Consider the following 19,044-nt stretch of genomic DNA (forward strand, 5'->3'; position numbering starts at 1 on the left):
ATCTTTCACGAGGTCAAAAATACCAGAAACATAGTTGCGATAATCCTAAGGAGAAAAAAAAACCTATCCATTTTGAAACTACATTACCCACCACGCAAAACACGTTATCTGACTGACAAAGCAAAGCGCCAATCAAATCTTCACCGTGTTTTTTCGTACTACCGCAAATTGGGCGTGGCTTACATTCACAAAAATGGAGGCAAAGGCTCGGCTAACGTCTCCCTACACGCCTTAAAAGACAATTCTCCACCGCCTCTGATTCCCCTGCTCGAGTCGCATCGGTGGAGCTTGTGGAACGTGCGAGTGACGCGCGGTGATGTCTGCGATCGACGCCATCGGACGAAAGTAAATGAGAGGTAAAAGGGGGTGGGAAAACAAGGGCCGCTGCCCTGCCGCCTTTCCTCGTAGAGCTCCGGTAAAAAGTGGCTAGCGCCGCCTGACGGACCGCCCGGCAAACCGGGCAGCCTGCGTCAGGAAATAGCGGTGCCGGGGTGAAAAAAAGTGGTTCTTGCTGGCCGGTGGAGCGCCTCCAAACGCCCTCCACGCGCCATCGCACACGCACTTTAAATTTAACACCATAACGCCATCAAAACAGTTGCTGCAGTTTTATGCAAATGTCAATGGTGGGCAATGGACGAAGCTGCTGCTACCATTTTTGCTAACTGCTAAATCGAGCTATTGCTTTTAGTCGGTTTACTAATGTAAATTCATTATATTTTCCAATCATGAGTTATTTTCCTACTAAGAGCCATTTATTATATATTTATGTATGCATGCATAATACATACACTCGTTTGGTATTGAACACGCTTCAAGTATAATTGATTAAATTCAGTGTAATGGCAAAATATTAAAGGATGAAGGTAGCTTTGGTTGAAGTGCATACCAGCAAAAAAAAAAAACAATAAAAAAAAAAATTCATTTTCATTCACTAACATTGACAGCAGTACGCATTAAAATCCATGACAACTGATAATGTTTTAAAACTGTTGACAGCATTAGAAACATGTTTAGACAATGAAATGCGATTATTTCTGATATTCTGCCATGATGTCAGTTATGTTAGTTCGGTAAGCATTGATTATTGGGGGAAACCCTGACATCAATAGTAAAAAGTCCCAGCGAAACATGAAAAAAAAGTGGATTGAAATAGTTTCTTGAAATGTTCTTCCCAGGTGGTATATTACTTTGACTTGGGTTAATTCACGAAAGGAACGTTGGCATCATGGAAGCGCATGCTTTCATGGAAGTGGAGCAGCCAGAGGAGGACAGTGTGGAGCAACAGTACATGTGCAGTGAGTGCTACCAGATTTTCAACACCCTGGAGGAGGTGCTGGTCCACCAAGAGATCCACACGGTCCAGGAGAACGAGGAAGGCGAGGTGATCCGGTGCGAGCAGTACCAGTGCCTGGAGTGCGGCTCCATCCTGGTGGATTCCGAGGAGCTACTGCTGCACCAGGAGATGCACATGCGAGAGGCCGAGCAACAAGGTCAGACATTTCCTGGAATCAGAACCCTGCTTCTTTGATCAGAAAGTCATCATCTTACATCTGCATTTCCTCTTCAGAGTTGTGTGAGGCCGCAGAGACCGAAGAAAGTGGTTCTCAAGCACCCCAAGCTGTCCAGTACCAATGTCTGGACTGTCTGGCTTTGTTCGACTCGCCCGACACGTGGTTGGAACACCGCAAAGGTCACGGAAGCAGCACCACGAGCATCCACGCCGAGACGACGGTAAGTCTTGTCTCACCATTGATTTCTAAAGTCACGTTCAAGAATAAGAAGGATTCCCACACGTAGGAGTACATCATCCAAGCAGACGGCACCGTGGCTCCTTTCAACAACATGCAGAACTTTGTCCTCAGTGAGCAGCAGGCTGGGCAGATCTTGGCACAGGTACATGAATTTAAAGCAGGTTTATATTGGTTTAAAATCCCCACATTTCTGGAATACTTTCCAAAATCCAAAAATGATGGCCTTACAAGGGAAAATCATGCGTCTGTTGCAGGTCTTGGCGCAGCAACAAAAGAAGGAAAGCCGCCCTGTCTCCAAAGTCACCACCCGCCCTTCACTGCTCCCCCCGGTGACCCCGGCCCCTGGCTCGGCTACCATGCATCTTCAGATCCTGACGGCCAAAGCGCTCGCCGACGGCTCCGGCGTACGCGCTCGACCTAGCAAGACGGCGATCTCGCTCAGGCCGATGTTGGCCACTCGGCGGGAGGCGGCCGAAGCGCCGCTCATCCAACCGTACGAGTGCTCCGAATGCGGCCTTCTTTTCCAGACCCCGGAGGACTTCCTCCAACACCAGGGGGAGCACTACTTAGGTCAAGACAAAGAGAGCTCCGAAGCCGGGTTCGCCAGCGGCTTCGAGGAAACCCCGACGGCGTACGAGATGAACATCTCGGTCGCGCCGCAGAAGCGAGTATTAGCGGCGGAGAGGAAGCACGTGCTGCTGTCCAAACCCCAGCATTGCCCGCTGTGCTCTCGCAGCTTCAGCTCGGTCAACCGCCTCAAAGCCCACCGGCGCGTTCACGAGCAGGGCACGCACGAATGCACCGAGTGCGGCAGGGTCTTCAAAAAAGACAGCTCGTTGCAGGCCCACCTGCGCACCCACTTGGGCGTCAACCGATACCTGTGCGTGGACTGCGGCCAAGGGTTCACCACAGAGATGACTCTCATCATGCACAGGTAAGCCCCCCGCGAGGGAGGTGGCGTCCATGTGGCTCCCGCGTGGCCTCCACTTTTTATTTATGTGTTTTTTGCAGGAAGTCACATACAGCCAACCCCCTTCACAAGTGCCAGTTCTGCAACAAGACCTTTACCAACATGACCAAGTACCTTTACCACCGGCGGACACACGTCAGCCTCAATGCCGGTGTGCCCACCACCACTGCCACGGTAGTCAAACCACACATTTTTTAAACCTAAAAATATTGGCAGTGGCTCCTTAGCCGGTAACCGGTCAAATAGTCCCAGGGGCTATTTAGCCGGTAACCTGTTATTTAACATTTAGTGAATAGGGGATTTTCTAAACCATTCAACCTTATCTTATTGAAATTTGATGTGTTATTGCTAATTGATAGATTTTAACATTAGATTAATAGGGATTTAATGACTATTATTTAGCCAGTGGCTCCGAAGCCGTAGTTTCTTACTATTTACCCCACACAGAATTCTTACCGGAAAAATAGCCATATGGGGCCATATAGGCTATTTGACCAGTTACCGGCTAAATAGCCCCTGGGACTATTTGACCACTGCCAAGGAGCCACTGCCAAAAGTATTATAGTTATTCAATTTCAGCTCAAGTCACTGTGGATTTTCTCTCCTTTTTGCAGGTTAACGCTGCCCCACCAAGAGCCTCTCTCTCCACTCTCGCCATCCTGCAGCGAGCCCGGGAAAAAAAGAACTCTCAGATGATGGCCCCGCTCTCCGAGGAGGAGATGGAAACCATGAACGAGGGCCCCAAAGATCCCAGCGAGGACGTTCAAGAAAAGGAGAGCGAGCCGCTCGCCGACGCGGAACCCGTGGGGAATGCGGCGTCCGGCGAGGCAGAAAGCGCAGCGCCCGCTTCGAGCGACAAGGGCACGTTCGCTTGTCGCGCCTGTCTGAAGGTTTACCCTTCGCACCTGCAGCTCCTCCGGCACCGGCGGACGTCGCACGCGCCCGAGCGCGGCTTTCCGTGCGGTGTCTGCGGCAAGACCTTCAAGAAACAGATCCACTTGCGCAACCACGTCCGCACGCACACAGGCGAGCGGCCCTTCCAATGCGGCGACTGCGGCAAGCGCTTCTCGTCCCTCCCCAACCTCGGCCGCCACAACCTGATCCACACGGGCGCGCGGCCGTACCGCTGCGACGTGTGCCAGCGCGCCTTCTCGCAGTCGTCCAACCTGCGTCAGCACAGACTGCTGCACGAGGCGGGCAAGAGCGGGGGGCTCAAGTGCCCCGACTGCCCCTCCACTTTCCACCGGCCCACTAAGCTCGCCGTGCATCGATTCACGCAACACCCGGGGTCCCCCGCGCCCTTCCCCTGTCCTCACTGCGAGGCGGGCTTCCTCGCCATGAGGCAACTTGACACCCACCTCTGCAGTCGACACCCGGGCGCGCCTTTGGAATCGGAGCCGTCCACCTCGGCGGCAGAACGGGCCGGCCTGGACTGCGAGATCTGCGGTAAAAAGCTCAACTCCCCCACCAATCTGTGGCTCCACAAGCTGAGCCACCCTGGGCTACCGCGGACGCGCGGCAAATCGGCAAAATCCCACCCGTGTCCCGTTTGCGGCAAGCTGTTCGTGTCCGCTTCGGGCGTGGCGCTGCACCAGCGGGTGCACACGGGCGAGCGGCCCTTCCCGTGCCAGGTGTGCGGCAAGCGTTTCCGGCAGAGCACGCATCTGCGCGAGCACCTGCGCACGCACTCGGGGGTGCGACCCTTCTGCTGCGAGATATGCAGCAAGAGCTTCGTGCAGAGCATGCACCTGGTGGAACATCGGCGGACGCACACGGGGGAGCGGCCTCACGTCTGCCCGCACTGCGGGAAGGCTTTCAAGACTTTCTCCAACCTCAGGAATCACAAGAAGACGCACAGTCGGCAGCTGAAACGGGAACGGGAGGCCGACGCCAAAGCGGCCCCGGACGTGGAGGTCGCCGCGGCCGAAGTCGCCAAGGGACAGCCCCATCAGATCATCCAGATCACATCCTCAGACGTTCAGCAGGTCTGTACAGTTTAAGACAAACGCAACAGGCCATTCTCGGCTTAAGTCTGGATTTTTTTTCTTGATGTGTAAATAATGGGTACTTTTAGGAAATGACTATCAATGATGCTATTATTTTTACAAATTGGTATGGATTGGTCGCCCTTTCTTGTGAAGTTAATATACCCTCTATCACAAGGGTGTCAGACTTGGGTTGGTTTGCGGGCTGCTTTAACGTCAACTTGATTTCACGTGGGCCGGAGCATTTTAGATATAATATTTAGAATTTTTTTTAATATAAATGGATTAAAATAATTGGATTAAAAGCCCTGAATATTCAGTTTTTTATAGATCTAAAACAATGTTTATTTTAGCTTTTTTTTAAAAATATTTTTAGATTTTACAAAATGATTTTTGAACTAAAAACACAGAAAAAAATGATTAAAAAAATTACAATTATTGATTTAAAAGGGGGAAAATCAGGAAATATAATATACATCTATACTCTTCATTTTAATTTGATCCTAAAACAGAAAGTCGGCACTCATGATTTACTTTCCCAGGCCACACAAAATGATGCGGCGGGCCAGATTTGGCCCCCGGGCCGCCGCTTTGACACATGTGCTCTATCATATGCAGACATGCTCGGGTTTGAGTTTATGAACGAGGTGTCACCATGGTGATGTCACAAAATGGCTGCGCTTTTAAAAAAATGTCTCTTTTTGCAATATATTCTCGTCAATGGTTAATACTAAGAGAAAAACATGTATTTAAATTCTGACTCATCAATGAAAGCTTACCACACTGCATATCAACTATTTTTTTCCTCCGCCGTTATCACAGGGAACCAACACCATCATGTGCAACGAATTTGGGGAGACCATCGCCATCATCGAGAGCAGCGAGGGGACGGCGCTGCCTCTCGAGCAGGCCCTGGAGATCTTTCAGACGGCACTGGAGAACGGCTTGGACGGACTACAGATGCTCTGAGCAACAAGAAATACTTCAGACACACACAACACCTGTTCTAAAGTGGGTGTTACTTAGAAATATTCTCATCATTAAAGATTCCAAGTGCATTTTTGTCAAAAAAACACTGTAGTTTCACGTGATTTCATGGAAAACCATTTCATGTAACTTTAGTGAGTTTTTAATTCTTCATATTAATTCATGCATTATACCTCATGTGACTTTTTAGAAAAAAAGACCAATTTTTATGAATCCATTGTAAATAAATAAATACACATTTGCTTTCTGAAAAATTCATTCATCACATCTTCACTTTTTAATTGACCACTTTAATGGCAGACTGAAAGTTACAGATACAAACTTAAATTATTTATAGAAATTTGTTTCTTGGATACTGGAACAGCCAAACATGAACACAAAAACATTAAAAGCCATAGATTTTCTTTTTAAGTTTCAGTCCAGGTGTCGTTGTTCTGTGACATTATGTTCATATATGTAGTAGACTCATACTGAATTTAACCAAGACATTTTTCCACAAAGAGCAAGTCTGTTCTGTCCCAAACGGTTGTTTCTGATTGTAACCTTGTGGATAAGGAAGAAGCATAAAGTGACAAAAGCAGGAAAGAGGAAGGAGAGTGTTGAGGCTGGTCGGTAAACGTAAAAAGACTACTTTGTTAAAAGGGAAGACAAAGCACAGAGGAAGTGAACAATACAGGCCTCCAAAAATGTCTAAGGAAGTACAAAGAGAGATGTAAGGAATAATAAAAGTCAGGATGAGCCAACACAATGTTCAAATTCAAGATACTTAAAAGTTGATAAAAAGTAAACTAGTCCCAAAAAAAAAGTAGTAAAATGGCCACTATAGATAGACCAGATTCCTTCCTTTACGTGTAACCAATCCGAGGCACGGGAATGTTTGCTTTCTTCAGACGACGCAGGGTCCAAGCGGGAATGTTGGCGCAGCCAGAAGTCCACTTTTTGTCCAATCTGCAGTCGTTTTTTTTCTTTAAATATTATTTTTAAGAGCTCTCTGGAAGTGGTCTATCAGTCACAAAATGGCAGAAAAGCGACTGATTACAGGTGGTTAATACAGATTAGGGATGTCAAAAAAAGTCTTGAGGGTCCCAGCCCCCCACAATGTCAGCACGTTAAGGGGGGAAAAATTCACATATTTCCCTCAAAACAAAGAAGGAAAAAAAATGGGGCTTAAAGTTGATGAACACGCTTGGGTCTTTCCAGGAATTTATGAGAGCGTCTCAGGTCATTTGAAAGTCCAGAATCTTGATACGGTTGCGGTTCCCCCCGTTTTTGGTATTCATGTTCTAACTAGACATCCAAGTAAGCTTCCCAAAATGGAAATGTGAAAAATACTCATCTGGAAGAGTCTTGGGAGTCTCCGGGATCGTCCTCGGTCCCTGGTTCCGTGTCCTCGTCCTCTCTCCCGTGTCCGTCCCCTGACTGGGCGCCGGAAGGTCCGGGCAAGGAGTCTATGGAAACGGCGAGACAGGCGGCATCGGCCGGCGTGGCCGTCTGCATGATCTTCTGCCGGACCTCCCTGATTTTCAGTTGCAGACACACCTTGGTGGGAAATATGTCCGAGTATCTGGTCTGGAAGGCGGCTGTGGCTTGAGCTGCAAGCAAAGTGCAACGTCAACATCAAAACTACGGGTTTTGATTTTTTTCTTAGCTCACGCGGACTCTTATTTACCCGGGAATCTTAAATGGACTCTTGTGTTATCTATTCTAATATTTCATTGTTGCATCTATGAGTTTGAATGGGTATGACTCTAAAAGGTAGCCTGAACAACATGAGTAGAAAGCATGTTTTTTATTGCCAACCTGATGGGAAGAAGCCTTGCTGCTCCTGAAACAGCTGCATGACCAGCGCTCTTCTCTGGTCCAGCGTTCGTCGCAATGAAGAGTACGGCACTTTGTCAAACTCCAGCTCGGCTAGGATGTCCTCGCCATCCGTGCCTATGTGGAGAAAAAAGAGCATAAGATTGTTACTTGTTTCAAATTGTAGCTTATACAATTTGCACAAGAACCACTAATGGGTGAGTGGGAATATTTTAAGGTGTGCTTTAAATGTGTGTGTTAGCCATCTGGTTAGGAACTTCCAGGTAGTTAGCTCCTGATTCAATACCCCAGGCCAGGGGTGTCAGACTCGGGTTGGTTCGGGGGCCGCGTTAACGTCAACTCGATTTCATGTGGGCCGGACCATTTTAGATATAATATTTAGATTTTTTTTAATAAATTGATTAAAAGAACGGGATTAAAATCCCTGAATATTCAGTTTTCTATAGATCTAAAACAATGTTTATTTTAGCTTTTTTTAAATATATTTTTAGAATTTACAAAATGATTTTTGAACTAAAAACAGAAAAAAATGGATTAATAAATTACAATTTTTGATTTAAAAGGGGGAAAATCAGGAAATTGAATATACATCTGTACTCTTCATTTTAATTTGATCCTAAAACAGAAAATCGGCACTCATGACGTGCCCTAAGCTAACCCCTAGACAAGAATACCTGGTCTGTCGAAAGTGAAGATATCGCCCTCGCACTTGGCGGCACTTTTCGGCGTGTTGGGCTCTGAGCTGCAGCTGGAGCGCCTTCGACTCTTCCTCTTTGGAGACACTTGATCGTCAGTGGCAGAGTCCAAGTCTAAAGAAACAGAGATGCCGTTGGACAACAATACGAGTGTGTGTATGTGTGTGTTGAGTAAAATACCTATTAAAATGCCGACATTTCTTCAGAATTCTCATCATGAATAAGAAAGATCCATCCTTACTTGTTTAATAATTGCTCCACACACTTAGGAAGCTTGTTACAAAGTGTCAGTATGTGTTTGATAATAAATTATTGTCTAAAAATGTGTAATTAATGAGTGATTATAGTAAGTCACGATTCTGGGAAGATATTCATTAAAAAAAATAGTGACAATTAATGCTCTTCACTGTTAATATATAATAAGATCTGAAAAGCTACCTGTTGAATTCTTCCTCTTGCGCCGATAGCTGCCCAAAATGGCTCGCGGCGACGTGGCGAGGCTCTGCAGCGTGGGCGACGGCAACACCTCCTCGGGCCGAAACTCGGGCAGCTCAGCAAAGCGCTCCTCAAAGTAGACCTCCGACAGCACCCTTCCCGACCAGCACACGCAAAAAAAACACACACATGGCATATAGTCGGCGGTCCCACTGCTTAAACGGTGAATTGTCACGAGCTCTCACTTGTCTACAGAGTCGAACGTCTTCTTCAGTGGTGGAGGACGAGCTTTGATCTTCTTTGGGGCTGGCCCCTCCTTGTCGGCATGAGGAGGCGGCAGAGGTGGCTCGGGAGCCAGTGGAGGCGGCAGAGGAGACGATGGAAGTGATTCCTTCCATTCGGCCTAAAGGAAACAAGCATTGTTGTTGAAATCTTGTCACCAACATTTCATCAGTAAATTGCATTGAAACTAACCTCTTTGGTAGTTTCTGCTGTGCTCTCAGAGGACGGAGGCTCCTCTGCTGAATGCGAAGCGGGAGAAGCTGTCGCGGGTCCCGTGGGTTCCACGTCGAAAGAAAAGTGGCTGTTGGAAGCGGCAATTAAGGCCTCTCTTTCCCTTTCCTTCTCCCGCTCCTTTTCGCGCTCCTTTCCACGGCCCCCTCCCTCGTAGTTGCCCACTGGGATGCTGGCCAGCGTGGCCTTGACTTTCTGGGGAGGTCGGCTCGGGAGCTGGCTGAGCTTGAGTATGCCGGATGTACTGGCTGAAAGAGAGAGTTCAAAATATTCACTGTAGAGTTTATGCCGATACTGCCGAGCCAGAGACATTTCTTAATTTTCGGGGACATTTTGGTTTTTCATTGTGGTTATAAAGAAAGGGTTCACCTCCATCTATGAACGATATTTTCAAAAAATCTGTTTGGAGGGGGGGGAATTCACTTTTCAAAATGCTATGTATAATCTTTGCAATAACGCCACCAGTGATGGTAAATTGGATTCAATCATTTTAGAAGTTATTGTTGTTTAGGGTAGAAATATTCTAAATATTTAAATAAATTCAGGAGTTTCAGAGCACATTTTTTCTGATTTCATTTACGAAAACTCATTTAGTAAGTACTTCTGTTTTTACCAGACTTTTTCTGTTGGTCATAATCATCGCAAATCTGCATTTCCACTGAAATACCAGCAGTACAAGTCGAAATCTTTATCCCTCAGTATGTCATAATGAGAGAGGCATACCAGGTGGTTGGATTTGAAGCGGGGGACTGCAGGGCCTTGCAGCAATAGCGGTTCCACTAGGAGGTGCTGCCGAGCCACTACCCATGGAGCACTGCACCTGACGTTCAGGCTGCACAGGCACCGGCACCTCCGTCTGCCTCTCAGCCTGTCTGTCGCCAGCTCTGTCCGCATGCGACTGGTGATGCTCCGAATGAGGCTGCCTGACCGCAACGGCGGCCACTGCGGAGTGTTTGGCCACGAATTGGCCGGAAGCGCTACAGGGGCTAGAGACGGAGTAGATGGTGGCGCTGGATGGCATGGCCGTCATGGAGATTGCCCCGGTCGCCATGGTGACACTATGTGAAGGAGGGTAGACGGCAGTGACGATCTGGCCGGGGGCTGAGCTGGGGGGCTGTGGCGACGGGGCCGTGGCCAGGAGAGGCGCTTGACCTGGATGGATGTGAACATGCATGTTAAAATACAAGTTGTTTTCGCAAAATTGGCTTTTATTCATAGCGATAGACATCCGTTTGTCGTGGGAGGGGCTGGCAGCGAATGATCGCTTTATCACTACTAGCCTTCCCAGTTCAGATTACCGTATTTTCACGACTATAAGGCGCACATAAAAGTCTTAAATTTTCTCCAAAATAGACAGGGCGCCCTATAATCCAGTGCGCTTTATATATGGACCAATACTAAAATTGTTATCATGATAAAATAAAATAAATCAGTTGATAGGGTACACCATCCTCTACAGCTCTCACAACTACGGCAAGCAGCCCCCGACTCTACTATTTTCCCGTAGAAAAAGTACTGCGCAGTGACTGCTGGGATATATAGTTCTTTTGTCAATACACCCAATGGATTTTGGCCTGGCAATCGGCATCAACACAGCTTTACGAAGCATGGACGCTAGCTACTAGCTAGCTACTATTTGCGAATGGATTGTGGCCTGGCGATCGGCATCAACACAGCTTGACGAAGCAACTTTGATGGATTTGTGGGTGATGACGTGAGTACATTGTAAAATGGCTAAATAAAGTTCAACCAAACTCACTTTTGCTTCCGTTGCCTTTTTAAAAACGTGTTTTAGCATGTGGGTGTAGCGTGTATGTCTAAGCTGGTGTATGTTTTGCCATGCCTGGCTGCGTCTATAAAAACGGTGCGTCCTTTGTGTGTGTGAAATACAGAAATAGCACTCGTTATTGACACTGCGGCTAAAAATACGATGCGCCCTATAGTCGTGAAAATACGGTAGACTTCTATCGACACCAATGGCAGCTAATGGGACGATACGGAAAGTGGGCATAGTAATTATCACGACAAGCCTATTTGTTACACTCCTAAGGTCCACCATCAAAACAAATATATTGAACATCCAAGCGGCTTAACTTATAACGGGAAAAAAACTTTGTAACTAAACTGCAGCACTGACCGGCGATCAGCGGCTGAACCATTGTCTGACCAGGTGGGGGGATGGTGGTGAATCCGAGGGTGGCCAGGGAAGGCGGCACATACGCGGAGCTGGGCGGAGGTAACCCTTGCTGAGAGGTGCAAGTAGACGAAGATGAAGTTGTTGTGGACACTCCTGGCAGTGAGGATGGCACCCCCAGAGTGGACTGCACATAAGTGATCCTGAGTGGACAAAATAACACTCTATTAGCTGAGTAGGGAAAGGGGTGATTGGGTTTAATGATGCGACAGCAGCAGGAAGGAAGTATGGTCAAAAGGGGAGAGGAGAACAAAAAGAGAAGTTCTGCAGAGGACAAGTAGTGTTGCATATGTGGGTGTCTAACTGAAAGGTAGGTGTGGGGGTGGACAGCAGAAGCACCGCCGGGGCCACCAGCAGCATGACTAACATTTCCAGAATAGAGCTGCTCTGCCACAGCAGCACCCCTGCTGCACTTCTCCTTTTTTTGCCTCCACACAAGCCGATTCCAAACAATTCTGCTTCCTGCCATCTTTTAGGCTATTACGTGCCGTCGTCATTATAGAAGTGAATTAATTGCCTCAATTTGAGGGGTAATCACTAAAATTGTAGCACTGGGAGTAAAAGGGGTAGCACGTTGATAGCCTTGTATTGGACTTGAACAAACAACTTGTCTGCCTGGTGTGCGAACGCGTCGTAATTTTGATCGTTTGCTATTGTTGCGATAAAGGCACGTACACTGTGCATGTGAAAACAATTTTCCAGTTCATCAATTCGCCCAAGGGTCCCATTTTTAAGAAATCACATTTTCAACAACAATCATTTGTCATTCAATTTGGAGACAAAAATAACATCAAATTATTTCCACTTTCAGGACAGCCTGCTTCAGTAGTTCTATTAAATTACAAGTCATTATGTACATATTAACTTCAGACGATGCTCAGACAGTTCTGAGATTGAGGGTTCATTCCCTAGGAGGTTCTGATCTTCCCTTTCCTATGTGGAGTGTGCATGTTCATCCCATGCCTGCGTGGGTTTTCTTCGGGTTTTCCGATTTCCTCCCACATCCTTAAAACATGCATGGTAGGCTGGTGGAACACTTCAAATTTTATGCAGGTATGAGTGTGCGTGCATGGTTGTTAGTCTCCGTGTACCCTGCGATTGGCTGGCAACAAATTCAATGACTACCCTCCCTATTGTCCATTGTTGGCTGGGATAGGATCGAGCCCCCCCATGATCCTTGTGAGGATAAGTGGCTCAGAAAATGAACTGTTAATAGCTGGTGATATTGTTTTTCAAATAACAATGGGTGAAAATATGTGATAAGACAAAGTGCTTTTAAAAATAGTTTTACCAATCCCACACGTTAAACAAGTGAAAAGGGAAAGGTGTAAAAATGATGTCATATTCAAACCTAGTGGTTGGAGGCGGCAGGAGAACAGCCTGTGAGGGGGCCGCAGGCCCAGGTGCAACGACGGCAGCTGTGGCCACTGTTACTGGAAAGGGGCTGACTGAGTGGATCGCCCCTCCATGAGACAGCTGCGACTGGACCATAGGCATGGGTGCGATCTGGATGATCTGGAGATTTAAAAAAAGAAACAATGAGTGCTTCATTCCTTTTGAGACAGCAGGCTTCATTAACTACGCTTTCAGGCTGCGAACCTTGCTCCCTGCCGGAGCGCCGTTCTGAACAGGAAGAGGCGGGGCCACAATAGGAAACTGCTGAGCTGGAGCCGCCGCTGTGCGTACTGTCGCCATGGGGACAACCATTTTACCCTGGAGCACGGGCGACTGTGTTTGCACTGAGCAGATTAAGAATACACATTATTTGATTGTTGCATCATATTATGTAGTGACTGTCATTTCTCATTGCTAAACTCTTAGCCTTCCCAGTACAAATGGCTTGGACATCGATCGCTGTCAATGTCAGTCAATGAGCTAAATGTGTGCGTTTCTGCACTTACTATTTCATCACTTTCAAGTGAAAACACAGTGGCTCACATTGCATATCAGACATTTTGACTTATCTTGTACTTTATGTGTATAATCTATATTTACATGTAGTTGAAGATATACCCAATTTGTATCGCTCTCCACTCACCTCTTGTTCCAGGGCTGGACGAATAACACACCAATGAACTATGACCCTGTTGTTTCCCATTGGCCAAGGGTGCGTGTGTGGGCGGAGCTGCGGGCAGGTTGAAGATATTGGTGGGCTGGCAAAGTTGCTGTGGCGGGCTCTTGGGATTGGCGGGGAGGGTGGGTAGAATGTACTGGACCTGCGTGATGGCCTTACCTCCAGGGGGCGCTAGGGAGGAGGTAGGGAGGAACTGGGGCTGAAGTAGGGGCAGAGGCACGGGTCCATTGGATTGACTATTAGAAGAGGGGTTCTGAGAGTGGAGGGGCGGTGTGATTAGCTGCACAGCGGGCTGACCTGACAGAGAGCCACCCAGCACTAAATTAGTCACCACCCCTGCACCTACAGGACTCGGGGACAAGGAGGAGGAGAAACCGCTCGCCACGGCTGTGGCCCCGCCTACTGGTCCTGAGCCGATCAGAAGTTGCGGATGCTGCAGCGTGAGTGGCTTCCTCTCTAGCATGTAGTGGCTGGACGAGGCTGCGCCGTCGCGGGGTTTGCTGACGATGGGAAGTGGCGTACTGATGACGGGGCGCATGACGTTAGTCAATACCGTGGAGGCCACTCGCACGGCACCGATGCCAAGATGCGAAGGAGACGCGGAGATAACCGACTGGCTGGTAGAGAAGGAGACAGATGAGGGGTGCGCTGCTCCCGCCTCACCCCCGAAAGAGTCTTTGATATCTTCCTCTGCCCTCTTCCTAGGATCAGAAATAAACCCTGATCTTCCCTCATCGTAGCGTTTGACAGTTGGAAAGGAGGACAGGGACACGCTCCTGCCGTGATGGGACGAAGATGCCGTGGAGCAGATGACAGGAGCGAAGACTCGCTGGGAAATAAAGCAATGTGAATTGATCACAACTAACATGTCATGTCTACTGTTCTGTGAAACTTTGCAAGCTTTCACCCGTGACCGGACGTTTGGTCGACCGGACGTTTGGTCGCCGGGTTCGCTCGCTGTCAAATTATGACAGAGAGTTTACTGTTGATATTTTAATATTAGATATTTAGATATTAAACTCTCTCTATATATAATTTTGAGATCTGGTTTCAACAGTAACAACCCGGCGGCCAAATGTCCATTCTACCAAACGTCCGGTCGACCAAACGTCCAGGGACCAAACGTCTTTCAACGAAACGTCCGAGTACCGCTTTCACCAAATTAAGAATGGCAGACGGTCAGTTACCTTTTGAGCACTCTCGTCACCAGATCCTCTTTCACTGTCGCTGTCGGTCACTCGCTCCTTGCACTTGAGGTCAATGGAGGCGCTTGGATAAGGGTCCTCTGGAGAAGAACACACTACAGCTACACTTGACATTCGATATCGCAATGCTTGACCACATTATGTACAGGCCAGGACTAGGTGATTAAATAAGAGAAAACTAGTTTTGTCATTTCATACCTATGACGTCGTCATCGCCCTCTTCCTCGCATATGACCATGCGCTCATCATCGCTGGTCATGTCCTCACTGATGCCTCGCTGGGACTGTGACAGGGTTGTAGTGTGGCTGGAAAACTGGCCGCCTCCATCACCACACATCTAAAACAAAAACAGAAAAAAAATGCCAAAAGGTTGAAAAAAATAATAGAATAAAAATAAATAAATAATAATCCCAATTGGACTGCATTGAAACCTATGTAAAACAATGTTTACCTGCGCCAGTTCCACCAGGGCTTGAGTATTGCCCCTGTCGGGCCTCTCCATGTTGTGCATGGCACTTTGCGAGAAGGCTCTGGGTCGCGTCAGTTGGCTCATGTGACCGTCCGCCGTCTGACTCCTCTCAGACATGCCCACCAGACACGGACCTACTACACTTTTCATTTCTACGGAATGTGGCTCTGCGTAGCAGGTAAACAAAAGACAAGTCACGGAAAATCAACTCTGTGATTGATGTCTTGTGGAATGCTATGAGACAAACCTGTAGACTCAGACATGCTCCTCTCACGGATATCTTTGCCCCCGGGGATGCCACGACCTTCAGAGCTGGACTTCTTCCTGTCTTTGTTGCACCACTTCCAGTCAGGGTGAGCCTTGAAATGGGCTTCTTTTACCTGGGGAAGGAATAACCCAGGAAGAAGTACAAGCATATAACATGATGTATCATTTTGCCCAAATCATGTTGAAGTCCACATCAAGATCCCTATAAATACACAGAAATGTACCTGGAAGGCTAAGTCATGGTATTTCTGTTTCTCTTTAGGTCCGAGGGCATACCACCACTCGCCCAGAATCTTGCTGACAGTTCTGTTGTCCTGGTTGGGGTGTCGCTGGTGTACCAACGCCCGATGGCGTTTGCTGAAAATCATAAAAGCGTTCATCGGCCGCCGGATGTGGTCTTTTTCACGCTAAAAAGACAAACAGAATACATTTTTAAAAAATCATTTAAGACAAAAGAAGCATTTAGTTGAAGAAAATGGCCCCTTGAAAACAATCCATAATACGTAGGGGGAATAATAGTGCATTCCATATACATGACAGACAGGTGCCCAAGTTGAATACGTTTAAACCTGTCTATATTATCGGCCTGTTAGCATGCTCTACTAAATATAACAATCTGGCTCGGTATACTGAAATGCGCCGATTTCCTCTGTATTAAGAAGAGAGAAAAAGTCTACCTTTCCGGGGCTGTTCTTGTCGCCATCTTTGGGCAATGCGCTAAGGGACTGGGTGCGTCGCTTCACTGGGGATTTCAAGAGGGGCTGCTCTGGCACAACACCAGGGAGGAAGCTAAAGGACAAAAAAATAATAATAACCAGCAATTTAAGTTATTTGATCCAGATGACAATTATAGACATGAACTGCCCCTTGATTAAGGCCAGTTGATGTCTTTAAAGATTAGGCGTGTATTTCATATTAAACACAATCCACTTCACAAGCTCATCTCCAAAGAGGACACTGCTTTTCATGTGATAATAAAATGCTGTGGTTGAAGAAAAGCTTTTGTTCCTTCCTTTGAGCTCTACCAATGCATGTGTGTGTACAAAAACAACTACAGCAGGAACATTTACAAAGCTTACCGAACAGTTCCCGCAGCAACTTAAGAATTTTCCGCCTTTTAGATCAAATTCATAAACAGTTTTGCTCATCAGACAAATATGTAACACCATAACCAGAAATTTGATAATTCGTTATACACAACTCCAAGAGTAAGTAATATGACTAAAAGACAACTTACGGGTCATCCACGTCGCTTTCCGTTTCGCTCTCAGGCCGTTCCTTCTCCCCGTCCACTTTTTCCCTCTCCGACTCCTCAGGTGCAGTGACATGCCGTGTTGGGGGACCCCTCTCAACAGCCTGAGGGGCTTCAATAGGTTCAGGAGGTGGCCCCGCTACTGCCTGACAGTCTGAGAAAAATGCCATAGGTGACACATTTAAGGGCAAAATGACACCACGGGATGGAAAGGAAAAAAATGTCACAACATAATCAAACATACCTGTCTTAAGAGTGGCTGCGTGGGGGTGACTGACAGGATGCTGGCCTTCCCCTGGCTGAGAAGAGGCATCTGATTGGGTGGGTGCCAGGAAGGGCACCAAAGAATGCCAGGGGAAAACCGGAACGGACCGAGGCTCCACGTTGGTCCACACTGTGGAGAGAAGACACGGTTTGTGCAAACTGAGGGTTGGATGGTGGATTCCACATACAGTCTTTACTAGTCCGACTTCATCAAGCAGACTATTTATGAGGTCACTAGTTTACGTGCAGTAAATTGGTATTGTCACTTATAATGTCGCTCACTATTTTTTTTAAAAGAATATAGCTTGTAATTTTTTGCAGCCCTTAAAGCAATGTAGATTTGGGCATATGACTACCACACAGAGAATATACCAACACTTAGAGATTTATATTCGTGATCGTCTACAAGGGAAAAAAACGACAAATACCACTGTAGCTAAAGGAGCTTGGAGAAAACCATCTCTACATATTTTAGAATTCACTGTTCCCTGATGGCCAAGATGTGCAAACCAGATGGAGCAGCACAATATTAATGAGCACTGAAGCATGACATCATAGGACACAAAATCTGTAGTTCTTTACATTCGACTTGCTATTCGTGTATTTTTTTGTCATGTAGTAAATACTCAATTGCTTTTTGTAAGATTCAAAACATTTTAACAGCATCTTTTAGAAGGCAAAAACTGATCGATTGTATTTCATTTCACTTGCATGGGAAAAGAGGATAAAATCAACGTGCCGCTGTATAACACTTTAATGCTGCTGGGGCAGAACCATATTTTAAATTTGGTTCTTGATAAGAGTACAAGCTGTTCTTCAATCCAAAAACAGCAGGCCTTTATACATTTAATTACCACTACTTTGTTTCCTTCTTCGGGGAATAAAGAAGAGCAATGAAAATGATCTGTTCTTTTGGAAGCAACAAATAGAGAAGTGAAGTAAAGCAAAGTTACAATAAAAACAACAACCCTAGAGCAGTACGTCCTAGATTTGGACATGGAGTTAAGAAAATAAATCATGTATTGGGACCAAATCATCCTATTGTTCAGACACAATTAGGAGAATGCTCTTTTCCAAGAAACAAACCCTGTTTGCGGTCAAATATTTCCATTTGAAGTGAAAATGCGAGGAAGCCCTAGATTGATGCAGCTAAAACTCTGAACTAAATAAATAGCAATAGAACAATAGATGAATTGAACATGAACTAACCAAACATGCTTAATCCTTGGCGAAGATACTGAGGATTCTCTGATGAGAACATGGTGAAGTAAAGTTCAGTGACTGTCGCCCAAATGAAATAATAAAAACAAGTGGTAGTATCTCCTTTTTATACAGAGCTCTTTCTTCTACATGAAACAGCGAGTAGGTTCAAAGAGGCTTCTGTTTGTATCCATATCATCATCATTCACAGTTAGGTGGTGGTGGTGGGGGGTATACTGGAGTGTTGGTTCCAAGGTAGACAAAAGATCATTAAAAAAATGTTCAAAGTGGGGGAACTATCGAGGTTTGAAAACTTGACTCCTTCGTAGGTTTTGGTCCAATTACCCCTGATGTCCTACTCCGGTTGTTTGTTTACATTAGTGCTACGTTGTGGCGCTGAAATAGTTAACGAGGCCTGGAATGCATCCACGGCCTCGAGTACAACATCAACCCGACTACTAGGCAGTCTCCCCGCGTCATGACGCGACCTACTCTGCGCAAAACTGGATCCCTTCGGACACAGCTAAACCACATGTGGTTGATTAAAAAATAAAAATGGAAGAAAAAAAATAACCTAACCGGGCGTCCAAAGCGGTTTGACTCTTTTTTTTTTGAAGATGGTGGTAAGAGTTACGCATCCATTCCCGGGGCGAGAACCGGAACCCGAGCCGCCGCGGCGCCCGCTTCGGGAGCGAGTCCCCGGGCACGCCCCTGGTCGCGCACACGCCACACAGACAGACGCCAAAACGACGCGGGTATTCTCATGTCTCAGTTACAAAGATGTATTTGAAGCATGCACTGCCCACACTTCGACTGTCCGTGTGCTAACTACTATCCGCTGGGGACGTCGCAGTCCGGCATCAAGGCGACGGAATGGAACGCTCTACTTCACGGACTTACAGTAAATAATAAGCGCGCCCATGACGGTTTTGTGGGTATACCTGTTTGCTAGGTACAGTCAGCTC

General features: G+C 46.8%; 2 protein-coding genes across 3 annotated transcripts in view; one reads left to right on the top strand and one right to left on the bottom strand.

The window, feature by feature from the left end:
* The first annotated feature begins 172 nt into the window (after nucleotides 1-172).
* On the top strand, nucleotides 173-5,951 carry znf526 (zinc finger protein 526). The gene is made up of 8 exons (XM_077599461.1): nucleotides 173-356; nucleotides 1,176-1,490; nucleotides 1,568-1,731; nucleotides 1,798-1,893; nucleotides 2,006-2,685; nucleotides 2,763-2,895; nucleotides 3,336-4,706; nucleotides 5,529-5,951. The coding sequence occupies exons 2-8, from the start codon at nucleotides 1,226-1,228 to the stop codon at nucleotides 5,673-5,675; spliced, it is 2,856 nt and encodes a 951-aa protein (XP_077455587.1). The 5' UTR covers nucleotides 173-356; nucleotides 1,176-1,225; the 3' UTR covers nucleotides 5,676-5,951.
* Nucleotides 5,950-19,044, bottom strand: part of cicb (capicua transcriptional repressor b) — a 35,789-nt gene continuing 22,694 nt past the window's right edge. Inside the window, exons 3-21 of one of the 2 annotated variants that reach the window (XM_077599460.1) lie at nucleotides 16,860-17,009; nucleotides 16,601-16,769; nucleotides 16,041-16,152; nucleotides 15,588-15,770; nucleotides 15,344-15,476; nucleotides 15,079-15,263; nucleotides 14,826-14,964; nucleotides 14,610-14,707; nucleotides 13,387-14,251; nucleotides 12,948-13,087; nucleotides 12,700-12,863; nucleotides 11,292-11,491; nucleotides 9,878-10,306; nucleotides 9,116-9,402; nucleotides 8,887-9,044; nucleotides 8,645-8,796; nucleotides 8,186-8,320; nucleotides 7,494-7,628; nucleotides 5,950-7,285 (exon numbers count right to left, since the gene is read on the bottom strand). In XM_077599460.1, the coding sequence (XP_077455586.1) occupies nucleotides 7,026-7,285; nucleotides 7,494-7,628; nucleotides 8,186-8,320; nucleotides 8,645-8,796; nucleotides 8,887-9,044; nucleotides 9,116-9,402; nucleotides 9,878-10,306; nucleotides 11,292-11,491; nucleotides 12,700-12,863; nucleotides 12,948-13,087; nucleotides 13,387-14,251; nucleotides 14,610-14,707; nucleotides 14,826-14,964; nucleotides 15,079-15,263; nucleotides 15,344-15,476; nucleotides 15,588-15,770; nucleotides 16,041-16,152; nucleotides 16,601-16,769; nucleotides 16,860-17,009 (4,094 nt within the window). In that variant the 3' untranslated portion in view covers nucleotides 5,950-7,025. Of the gene's footprint in view, nucleotides 7,286-7,493; nucleotides 7,629-8,185; nucleotides 8,321-8,644; nucleotides 8,804-8,884; nucleotides 9,045-9,115; nucleotides 9,403-9,877; nucleotides 10,307-11,291; nucleotides 11,492-12,699; nucleotides 12,864-12,947; nucleotides 13,088-13,386; nucleotides 14,252-14,609; nucleotides 14,708-14,825; nucleotides 14,965-15,078; nucleotides 15,264-15,343; nucleotides 15,477-15,587; nucleotides 15,771-16,040; nucleotides 16,153-16,600; nucleotides 16,770-16,859; nucleotides 17,010-19,044 lie in introns of both variants that reach the window. The other variant, XM_077599459.1, reaches the window with a different exon arrangement.

The sequence above is a fragment of the Stigmatopora argus genome, chromosome 4 (genome assembly GCF_051989625.1).
Source record: "Stigmatopora argus isolate UIUO_Sarg chromosome 4, RoL_Sarg_1.0, whole genome shotgun sequence".
Taxonomy (NCBI): domain Eukaryota; kingdom Metazoa; phylum Chordata; class Actinopteri; order Syngnathiformes; family Syngnathidae; genus Stigmatopora; species Stigmatopora argus.

Coding starts and splice junctions, on each gene's coding strand:
- znf526 (XM_077599461.1), top strand. CDS start 1,226: ATGGAAGCGCATGCTTTCATGGAAGTGGAGCAGCCAGAGGAGGACAGT. Junction 1,894..2,005: donor CTGGGCAGATCTTGGCACAG/GTACATGAATTT, acceptor CGTCTGTTGCAG/GTCTTGGCGCAGCAACAAAA. Junction 2,896..3,335: donor TGCCCACCACCACTGCCACG/GTAGTCAAACCA, acceptor TCCTTTTTGCAG/GTTAACGCTGCCCCACCAAG.